Raw genomic sequence first — 12198 nt, 5'->3', positions numbered from 1 at the left:
GTCTGTGAAGAGTATAAGGATCTAAGTCATATTTTAACCAAAATCATCAACTTGCCCAGGACCCCAACTTCTGGTTTTAAAAGTCTATAGAAGAAGGAAGTCAAGCCACGCAAACCTCATCGGTCTTTAAACACTATAAAAGAAAATATCTGAATAGCTGATAAAGTTGAAAACTTTGAGGATCTTGCCTTGATCATAATGTATTAAAATGCTACTCAACAATACAACATATGTCAACTGGCTGTCTTATATTGACCCGTCTTATTTGGATAGCTTAGTAATGGTGCTTGTTCATGAAGACCATAAAATTCTGTGAATAATGAGTGGTTCAAACTTGTCACTTCTTCTTCATCTCTATTATTGTTTGTGCTGTTTAAGCTTTGGCAATGCCTTTGATACCATTACATCATCAACACCCATCAATGATTCTCAAGCTTTAGTTTCCAACAATGGGGTTTTCCGATTGGGATTCTTTAGCCTTTCTAGTTCAACTGATCATCGCTATGTTGGAATATGGTACAATAATAGAGGGGTTCTCGAAGAATCTGTGATTTGGATAGCGAATAGAAACAAGCCTCTTAAGGATGATTCTGGGGTTTTCATGGTTTCCGACGACGGAAACCTCGTCGTTTCCGACGGTCAAAACCAGACTCTGTGGTCGTCAAATGTTAGAAATCCGAGAGGAGTGAATGTAAGTGCTCAGATTTTAGACACTGGAAACCTTGTTTTGAAGGCTAACGGAAACACCGTGTGGGAGAGTTTCTGGGAGCCGTTAAACGTGTTTGTGCCGATGATGAGACTCAGTACAAATGTAAGAACCGGAGAGAAAGTGGAGTTGACATCATGGAAAAGCTCTTCTGATCCATCTACTGGCAGTTTTACTTCGGGTCTACAGCCTTTAGCCATCCCTGAGAATTTCGTTTGGAACAATACGAAACCGTATTGGCGGAGCGGTCCGTGGAATGGCCATAGCTTCACCGGCATACCAAACATGAATTCTTTCGTTCTTGAAGGACTAAGTCTCGTGAATGACAACCAAGGAACTTTTTATCTTACTTTAGCCTTCTTCAACAGTTCTTATTTATCATATCTTTACTTGGATCCCCAAGGAATTAGTCGTCAACGAATTTGGGATGATGAGAAAGGGAATTGGACTACTTACGACTCTCCTGCTGAAACTGAATGTGCCCTTTATGGAAAGTGTGGGGCATTTGGGATCTGTAATTCTCAAAAACCATCAATTTGCAGCTGTATGAAAGGGTTCAAACCCAACAACATAGATGAATGGAACAGTGGAAATTGGACTAATGGATGTACGAGGATCAACCAGTTGCGATGCCATCGACTAAACAACACTGACAGCGAACCAGACGATAACGAATATGGGTTTTTGAAGCTCGAGAGAATCAAAGTACCTGACTTTGCGGAGTGGTCCGAACACCTCGAAAACGAATGCAAAAACCGATGCTTGAACAACTGCTCATGTATCGCTTACGCGTTCGATGCCGCTATCGGTTGTATGTCGTGGAGCAAAGACTTGATCGATATACAGAAATTCTCCTATGGAGGGTTAGATCTATATATTCGCTTGCCTCGATCCGAACTCGGTAACATTTTTTTCAGTATTCATTTAGTTATCTGCCTTCTTCACTGCAATTCTGTTCACAGTTTCGTTCTTTGGGTTTGCAGATAAAAAGAACATAACCGTAGCTATCATAATAACAGTGGTAATAGGAACAACCATCATTATTGTCGTCTCCTTAATTTTTCTACTGAGGTGGATGAACAAAGATAGAGGTACTTTACACTGTTGATTCTAATTCCATAGTCGAAAACTGGAATTCTGACATGCAATGAGCTATGAATTTTGTGTGTATATGATCAGATAGGACAGGCAGAAGAGTATATGTGAAATTTGAGGAGCTTGCCATGTTTGAAGACAATGGAAAAGAGACCAAACTTCATCAGCTGCCACTCTTCAAATTTGAGGAACTTGCCACTGCAACAATAGATTTCAACCCTTCAAATAAGCTTGGGCAGGGTGGCTTTGGCCCGGTTTATATGGTGAGCTTTTTAGCTTTATGCAAAAATGAGTTCAAACCCATGTCACACTCGACTTTGAGTGAAAATATGGACTTCAAAGGGTCTACTTTTTTTCAGGGAAAGTTGTTGGATGGGAAAGAAATAGCAGTGAAGAGATTGTCAAGTGTTTCAGGACAGGGATTTGAAGAATTTGCCAATGAGGTGTTAGTGATTTCTGAACTCCAACATCGAAATCTCGTTCGACTGTTGGGATGTTGTATCGAAAGAGAAGAAAAGATGTTGGTGTATGAATACATGCCTAACAAAAGCTTGGATGCATTTCTCTTTGGTTAGAAATCATTACTCAACTTTCCCAATCACTTTAACATCTTAGTTGTTTTCTTTACTCTTGCATTGAGTTTCCCATCTGAAATACTCTTTGCTTTCTTTGAAGATTCGACAAAGCGAAAACTCTTGGACTGGAAAAACAGGTTTAATATCATCAAAGGAATCAGTCGAGGCCTTCTTTATCTTCACCAAGATTCGAGATTGCGAATTATACACAGTGATTTAAAGGCAAGTAATATCTTATTAGATGAAGAAATGAATCCAAAAATTTCAGATTTTGGGATGGCTAGAATTTTTGGTGGCAACGAAAATCAAGCAAATACAGGAAGGATAGTGGGCACATAGTAAGTAACTTAGGGATCTCTTTCATGAACCCTTTTTTTCATACAAATATAGTGTTGTTTAATTAATCTTAATCTGCAGTGGATATATGGCTCCTGAATATGTATTGAGAGGACATTTCTCGGAGAAATCTGACGTTTTTAGCTATGGTGTTTTATTACTGGAAATCATTAGTGGAAGAAGAAACACAAGTTTTTATAACAATGAACATTTTTTTAACCTTCTCGGATATGTAAGTTTACAACTTTACATAATCACTAATAGATCCAACTTTTCAAAGGTTAAAAACAATCGTTTACTTGTTTTTTGTTTTTGCAGGCATGGAAGTTGTGGATTGAAGATAACATTTTGGCATTAGCAGATACTGAGCTTGTTTCTAAGCAATGTTGCCATCAAGAAATACTGAGATGTATACATGTTGGATTGTTGTGCGTGCAAGAACACGCCAACTATCGGCCATCGATGTCGATGGTGATTTCCATGCTTAACAGTGAGATCATTGATCTTCTATCTCCAACACAACCTGCTTTCACTGCTGCATTACATGAAGAATCCCTTCCAAATAATAAATGGTCTATAAATGATGTAACCATTACCAATATCGAAGGTAGATGATGAAAAAAAAAACAGATTGGGTCGGATAGAGCCCGCTAGATTTTATTGTTTAAATGTGGAATCTTTTTTTTTTCTCTCCCAATACTTGTATCCTCTCATTGGGAGTATAATTGAACCTTATCCAACGATAAAGATAGAAGGTATAGTAGTACCGGAATAGGAATCGAGTCTGTAAATATAAAATAGTACGTTTGGTTTACTGTAATGGAATAAGGCTGTAATTGAATAGGGCTGTAATGGAATAGAATTGTAATTAACAATTCAATTGTTTAGTTGAATGGAATGGAATGGAATAGAACTATAATAGTATTCTTGTGTTTGGTTTAAGGGAATGATGTTGTAATAATATAAGGAAAAAAATTAAAATGACTAAAATACCCTTAGCAAAATTTTTTGTAGGTAGATGATTATTGTTAGTGTTATTAAATTTTAATAAGATTATTATTAAAAATAATTTAATAAAAATAATAATTAATTTAGCCATATTTAAACATAATTATTATTAAATATAATTTAATAAAATAATATATAATTTAATAAAATTCTTAATATAATTATTATTATATGAATTTACTAAAATCATAATATATAATACTATAAAAATAATATATAATCTACTTTATTATTTTTAAATTACAATACATATTTAATGTGCTAAAATATCATTAGTGAAACAAATAATTTAATTATTCTATAATAAAAAAACAAAATATTAGAAGTAATAAATAACTTGAGAATTATATTTCAGATCCAAACATAATATTCATATATTAACAAAAAATTAAATGATTTCACTAGTTTATATGCCATAATCTATATGTTATAAAATTTTACATGACTAGATTACCTTCATGTCAAAGCATTTTAACTTTGAGATCCAACACTACCATACTTTCATGGTTTTCTTCATTGCAAAAGCCAATTAAGTTCACATACAACAACATTAACTGGATGAGGTTTCAACTGCCCACCATGTATATATGGTTCTTTTCATACATCTAGCTCATCTTTACCAAAACTGTACAAAAATAGGATACCTAAAGTTAATTAGAAAATGGTGTCATCACCACCACCGCCATCAAGAGTAGTTAGATTTATCGTAGTGCCCCCTAGTGCTTCTGCTGGTGACACCCTTTTGTTGACAATAAGATCATTTACATCTCTTTTGTAAAGATCATAGGGTTTCTCATCAATTACAAATACAAGGTCTGCTGGAAGCTGATTTGGCTGCTCATTTCCTTTATCTGGGAAAGTAATCTTTGTTCCTTTCTTCCACCCTGGCTTCACATCAATGGTTAATATTTCTGATTCCTGTGCTTGCCGCCTATAAGGATCCAAAGTACTGTCCGATCAGCAAGATAAAAAATATAAAGCTACCAATAATGATGCCATCATCACAACAGTGTAATTAAGGTGAGAATATCTCAGTTGAGTTCATAGTTTTCAGCATGAAAACAATATACAAGCATAGAAAACACAACATCAAAGAAGATGAAAGAAATAAACTCGTTAGCCACTATTCGATCGAAAATATAATTTATTGACTTTATTTTCCTCTCTTGAATTCATAAAAAATGCATGCTGTGATGGTCAACTTGCAGGAACTAAAAAGCATATCAAAATGAAACTTCAGTCAAGCAAATGCAATAGAGGATCATGTATGAGATACTAGCACTCAAGACCTGAATCACAAAATTAACTTAATTCCCCATAAGAAATCTAAGAAAATGACGGATACTGGCACTTGCATCTCTCCATGCTTATCTATACTATAGTGATCCAGGACAAGTTTGACTCTATTGTATTTTTGTATCATTAAGCACATGTTAAAATCAGATAAGTCATCAAAATAAACAAGAAAACCATATTGCAGCAAGCACAACCTGTTCTAGGGCAGTGACTACATTTTGTTTCGGCAGTTACCAACTCCTCTATGATGTACCAAGTCCTGGTTTGGAGCCAGACACCACAATCTGCTCTCTAGTAATTTCTCAAAGTTAAAATAAACCATATTCCGGGACCTCTAACGTGACTACCATAACTAATCAGACTAACAAGATAACATGGAAAAATAAACAATAGTTTAGAATCTAATACAGCATTGGAAAGAAATATCAGACACATAATTACATAACCAAAAGCTCACTAGGAGTAGTCAGGTCCTATGTTACACGGATTTGGGTGAGTATCGCATGTGGGTAAACTAATAAACTGGACTCTGCAAATGCTATGCATTTATTATGTTGCTGGGACTCCATATTTTTCTTGAAGTACTTGTGACTAGCTGTAACACCCCTTACCTGAGACCGTTGCCAGAGTCGAGCATGAGGCATTATTTGACTTAATTTAAAAGTTCGGGGCATAAAAATTTACTTTTAAAAGTTATTTCACTGTTTATAATAAGGCTGTCCACCTGCGCAGCAATTACTAAATTAATTATAACTCGAGCTACAAAACTCAAAATTTAGATCCGTATTTTATCTGAAACCAGACTCATATATCTTTTTACCATAAATTTTTTAGAAATTTTGGTTTAGCCAATTAGTACAGTTTATTAGTTAAAATCTCCCCTGTTTCACTGATCAACTGTCCTGACCTCTCGTCACTAAAATTTAATTCTCTTATTGTACAGACTCCATATAGTATTCTCACTTGTTTCTACAGAAAATAGACTCAATAAGGAATCTAGAAATATAAATTACAACTCATAACTATTTTTGTACAATTTTTAATGATTTTCCAAAATCAGAACAGGGGATTTTGAAAACCACTTTGACCTTGTCTAACTAAAATGCAAATATCTCAGTATATATAATTCCTTTGTCTACACCATTATTTTTCTATGAAAATAGACTCAATAAGATTTTATTCTATATCTCATCCACCCTCTAATTCATTTATACTATCCTTGGTGATTTTTTAAAATCACATCACTACTACTATCTCAAAACTGATTCACTACCAATTTTTACTCTTTCATGATTTCTGTGTATAATTTATCACCTAGACATTTATAACAACAAACACCTTCATACTTAGCCATTTTAATAACTAATCATCATCAAACATTTACATATCATCTTTTGGTCATATCTTAAGAATATACAATCGAAATGAACAAGTCCCTATACATGTTATAGCTCAAAACATTTTTCGTCTTAAAATACCGAGTTGTGGTGGTTGATAGTGTGAACGCTCTCCGACGTCTTCAACATCCCGACTATGCTTGATAATACTATATGAAAGAAAAAAATAAAAGAAGTAAGCATAAAGCTTAGTAAGTTTACAAGTAAATAAATAACAACATTTATCATAAATAATCATTCTCATAAATTTCATCAAACATTAGAATCTTTACTCGCTTCTTTACTTACTCACTTACTTGTTTACTTACTTGCTTACTTAAATAACTCATGATTATAACTTACTCCTCCCTTGCTGAAATTTCTTTCTCAACTGATAACTGAGATATTCTCAATCCTTATAACTTACCTGAATTTATTATTATGCTTTTACCTGAACTTTCATGTAACATGGTCTATTTACTAGCCCGTTGAATCACTTGGAATACTAAGGATACCCGAGTCTCCTGTCTGATAATACATGCCAAAGCTATGTCCCAGACATAGTCTTACAGGGGATGTTTTCTGTACTGCCAATGTCATATCTCAGATATGGTCTTACATGGGAGTTCTTATATCGGTGCCCATACCATGTCCCAGACATGGTCTTACGTGGGACCTCTCATCTTGGTGCCAACGCCATGTCCCAGACATGGTCTTACATGGGTCGATGCCAACACCTTGTCCCAGACATGGTCTTATATGAGACCTCTCATCTCGGTGCCAGCGCCATGTCCCAGACATGGTCTTACATGAGACCTCTCATAATCTCAATGACGCCAATGCCATGTCCCAGACATGGTCTTACATGGGATCTTATTCCCTTAATGTCATGACATTTGTATCCGATACATTCCCAATGTTTCAACGGGGCTTTTATCAATGATTCTCTATCATCTCATACTTAAGTCAACATTAGATATTTTCATGAAATAAATACATAATTGCTGAAAAATAACAACATTAATAATAATTGTCAAAATATTGCATTTATTTACCGTAAACTTACCTCGGTACAAAATATAATCAAATCTAGCACTTTAGTCTTCAACCTTTTTCTTTCCCCGGTCTAACTCTGGATTTCGTTCTTCTTAATCTATAATAGCAAATTTATCTTATTTAATACTCACATTCATCAAAGCAATCCTTGACTCGAACTTTGGAAAAATTACGATTTTACCCCTAAACTTTTCCATAATTACACTTTTGCCCCAAAGCTCGGAAATTAAACTTCATCCCTTATTCTTATGTTTTATGACACGCTGAACATTTTTCCCTTCTATGGCAACATCAAATTCTCACTCTAACACTTATGAACATTAGGTATTTTTACCGATTATGTCGTTTTACTCGTTTTCACTTAAAATCGCTTAGAAAAAGTTGTTTAACATAATTTCAAGCTTCATATTCTACCATAAAACATAAAAATAAACATATTTCACATATGATTATTTTTCCAAATATGAACTTTAGGTTAAATTATTGCTAGAATAAGCTAAATCAAGTTACCGGGACTCTAAAAACGTAAAGAACATTAAAAACGGGGCTTGGATGCACTTACTATGAGGCTTGGAAGCTTGAAAAACCCTAGCCGTGGTTTCCCCTTGTAAAATTCGGCCATAGCTTGAAGATGGACAAGAATTTGGCTTGTTTTGTCTTTTTAATTCATTTTAATTACCAAATTACCAAAAAACCATTCATTTAAAAAATATCCTATTTCACTTATCTCATATCCATTTTTGCCCAACAATTTAACCAATGGTCTAATTACCATTTAAGGACCTCCAACTTAAAATTTCATAACAATTGGACATCTCTAACATGTTGAACTCAACTTTTGCACTTTTTACAATTTAATTCTTTTGACTAAATTGAGTGCCCAAACGTCAAAATTTTTGAACGAAATTTTCACGAAATATTTTCGTGAAATTGTAGGCCATAATAATATAGTAAAAATGAATTTTTCCTCATCGGATTTGTGGTCTCAAAACTACTGTTCTGACTAGGCCCTAAATCAGGATGTTACGACAAATAGAGAGATGATACGACCTTTAAGGATCCTCCAAAATACATGAAAAAGCTTTTAAAAAATCCATACATACTCGTAACCAACACTCGTATCTGAGTACAAGTAGTATAGACGCATTTGTATTTTATCCCTCTTCTTATTACCATTCATTAATTTCTTACTCCAATCTCTAATTCACTTTCAGGAAAGGCAATAGCAATAAAGATTACATCTCTAAGAAAAATAAATAGCTATGCTATTGGAAGATTGAAGCAAATATATCAATTTCTTCAGGCATTCCTCTATTAACACTAATTCATTCAAACACCCCTTTTTTCTCAGCTAAAACAGTCAAGATCATTGTGTTTCCTTCCAGGCAAATACCATAATCAAATGACAATGGAACTCCATAAAGAAAACAAAATTCTTCCATTATTTTCCTTTTTCTACCATAAAGCCACAATTAAAGAGAAACAAAATTAAGGAAAATGAAGGAAAGACTTGCCTCATAAGCCTCAGAGATCCGTTTGAAATTGGCTTCAGCTTCTTTTTTGTTGTTTGGGTTCTTGTCAGGATGCCACTTCATTGCCAATTTCCTATATGTTTTTTTTCAGATCATCCTCTGTATCATTCCTGTCCGCTTGCAATATATTATAATCCACCCCGATTCTTCTTTATTTTCTCTTTCACAATTTGATCCAAAATCCTATAAAACCATCAAAAATTTGACAAAAACCCACAACATAAAAAGAAAAACACCAATTTCCCTTCAAATGTCTTCGTAAATCCAAATTCTGCAAGAGAAAATCCATAAATTTAACAGTTCCATGATTGGAACATGAAAAATGGAGATTTTGTCTGCAAACAAGATTAACACAAAAAAACAAGCTAGACAAATTCAAAAAATTCCTATAATTAAAACCAAAAAAGGAAATAGAAAATAAAGAATACGAAAGGGGTTGAGAGATTTGGTCTCTGTGTGTATGGTGAATCAATGGGGCTGCAAATTTTGTTTGGTTAAGAGTTAAAAGACCGTGTTTGTTGGAGACTTTCAGTACATAAAAAAACGAAACTAATGGAGATTATATTAAACCAATGTCAGTGTAAATAAGAAATCCCTTTGAAATAACCCTGAAAAAAAAATCAAACCCAAGAAATGGGTTTTAAGCAAAGAGTTAAAAATTAAAACTTTTTTTGTCATCTTTTTCTCCATTTTGTTCGCCTTTGCTTCAGTTTCTAAGTACCCAAACATTAAAGAAGGAAAAATTATAAAGAAGGAAAAAATAAATTACCTAAAATATCTAGGTCTCCTCTGCAATCAATGGAAAAAAAGAGAAACGTAGATATGTTGGAAAGAAAGTTAGGAGAATATGAAGCTGAGGGCAAAAATTGGAAATTAGAAAAAAGAAAATCGGAACAATCGAATGGAATAGCTAATTAGAGCTGAAGGCAATGAATGGCTATTACAACCTTTTTCATGTAATAGGCCTGAACAGATTTAGGCTATAATTACAACCAACCAAACGTTAGTTTAGTGGTGGGCCCACCAAATTGGGAGAAATGCATTCCTATTCCCCCTAACCAAACATACTAGTTTTTTCTTTCTTCTAATACTTGTATCTTTTCATTGGGAGTATAATTGAACCTTATCCAATGATAAAGATAGAAAGTATAACAGTTAGATTTTTAGTAGTATCGGAATAGGAATCGAGTCTGTAAATATAAAAAAAATGGTCAAGTTGTATAAAACTAAAATGCTCACTCTATAAACCTGGCCAAAGCCACCCTGCCCAAGCTTATTTTTTCAGACAATCTGATGTTTTAATACAAATTTTTACAATGAGCATTGTTTAAGCCTTATGGGATATGTAAGTTTACAAACTTAACGTAATCACTAACAACATATCCAAGTTTTCAATGGTTAAAGACACTAGTTCGTGATTTTTGTTGGCATGGAAGTTGTGGATTGAAGATAACATGTTGGCATTAATAGATACTGAAGTTGATTATGAGAAAAGTTGTCTTCCGAAATACTGAGATGCATACATGTTGGATTCATGTGCATAGAATAATGTGCATACATGTTGATCTTTCATCTCCCAAATAACCTGCTTTCTCCATTACATTAAATCTAGAATCCCTCCAAAATAATATATGTTCTATAAATTATGTAACTATTATCGAAATAGAAGATATAGGATGAGATGAAAAAAAAAATTGATCCGACAATTCAACTGGTTTATTACTTCACTCGATGACTAAGTCTTGTATTATTCAAGTTTTAGTCTCTTTATTTTTTAAAATTCGAAATTTCAATCTTAACACAAATGTTAACGGCTAAATTTGTTTGGTTAAATTATGCTATTAGTCATGTACTATGCATAAAATTGTAGCTTTAGTCCATATTCTCTGATTGGATCATTTTTAATCCCTATAACTTTCGAATTTTGAAATTTCAGTTTTGACGCAAACGATTTGGAAGTAAAAGTTGACAATAGCAAACTGATATGGCAATACATATCTTGATAATGTTTGTCACATCAAAATTTGAAAATAACAAAAATTCATTTTAATGAATATATATCATTTGATTAGAACTAAAATTTTAAAATTAAAAAATACAAAAATTAAAAATAACCAAATTAAAGTATAAAGAATAAATTCACAACTTTTAACCTATTCAATGGTAACTTTTTGCTTAATAAATTCTAGGGTAAATTACATCATTTGTCACTAAACTATGAGTAAGTTTTCGTTTTGTCACTTAACTAAAAAAATTACAATTTGGTTTATGAACTATTCAAAAGTTCTCATTTAAGTCACTAAACCGTTAAAATGGATACTGTATAGTTTTTTTTCTTGTTCGCACTTCCTGCACCAATTGAAAGCTCTCTTTCCCTTTCTCTTCTACGGTTCAATTTTTTCATTAAACAACTTTTTTCTTTAATCTCCGACACTGATCGTCAGATCGACTTGAATCTAAAATTTGTTCTTCTACTCGTCAATGGGTACTAATCCACCATACCAATTGTTGAATCATTGCTTGGAGCTCGTTGGCAGAACTTAGAAATTGTTTTTTTAGATATGTTTGACTGACAGGGTCTAATTACAAAAAAAAGAGTTAAAATATGCCTATAATCCTTGTACTTTTCAAAACTTAGGAATTTAGTCCCTGCACTTGTATTTCTAGGAATTTAGTCCCTCTAATTTTCATATTACAAAATTCAAGGACTACAGATAGACTAAAATCCTGAAAACACAAGTATAAGGACTAAATTCCTAATTTTCGAAAAGTACAGGGACTAAAGGCACATTTTAACCCAAAAAAAACCATTCTGGGTTTTATCGTTTTCCCAAAGTCATTGATTTTCTCGGAGGTGTTTCTGTCATTATCAGCTAATAAAACGAAAATGAGGAACTGTTTTCTCAAGCGATTCCTCCAAATTTCTTCTTCCAAATTTCTTCGAATTAAGCGGTACGGTGGATGATTTTCGCACCAATACTGTTATTAAAGTTCCAATTATCATTGCATCCTTTAGGAGTAACAAGTATGATTCAGTCTGTACACTACACCAAAAGGGGGCTTCAGCGGCATTTCTTGCGGCATTTTTAGATAAAACGCCGCTATAAATCAGGCATTAGAGGCGCTAACACTAAAACGCCGGTAAAAATTGGGAAATAGCGGCGTTTCCGGAAAAACACCGTAAATAGTCAGACACATAGTGGCGTTTTATACAAAAA

General features: G+C 33.5%; 1 protein-coding gene and 1 pseudogene across 1 annotated transcript; one reads left to right on the top strand and one right to left on the bottom strand.

Annotated features, from left to right (window-relative positions):
• Window positions 1–124: 124 nt before the first annotated feature.
• Window positions 125–3587, top strand: LOC107909051 (G-type lectin S-receptor-like serine/threonine-protein kinase At1g11330). Its single transcript, XM_016836425.2, has 7 exons — window positions 125–1607; window positions 1690–1797; window positions 1886–2064; window positions 2161–2371; window positions 2477–2714; window positions 2794–2944; window positions 3031–3587. The coding sequence occupies exons 1-7, from the start codon at window positions 320–322 to the stop codon at window positions 3325–3327; spliced, it is 2472 nt and encodes an 823-aa protein (XP_016691914.2). The 5' UTR covers window positions 125–319; the 3' UTR covers window positions 3328–3587.
• Window positions 3588–4156: 569 nt separating this feature from the next.
• On the bottom strand, window positions 4157–10578 carry LOC121220382 (protein psi1-like; annotated as a pseudogene).
• Between the last annotated feature and the right edge of the window lie 1620 nt (window positions 10579–12198).

The sequence above is a fragment of the Gossypium hirsutum genome, chromosome D08 (assembly GCF_007990345.1).
Source record: "Gossypium hirsutum isolate 1008001.06 chromosome D08, Gossypium_hirsutum_v2.1, whole genome shotgun sequence".
In the NCBI taxonomy this organism is placed as follows: domain Eukaryota; kingdom Viridiplantae; phylum Streptophyta; class Magnoliopsida; order Malvales; family Malvaceae; genus Gossypium; species Gossypium hirsutum.
The sequence above is the reverse complement of the archived record's forward strand: the minus strand, read 5'-3'. Positions and strand labels throughout refer to the sequence as shown.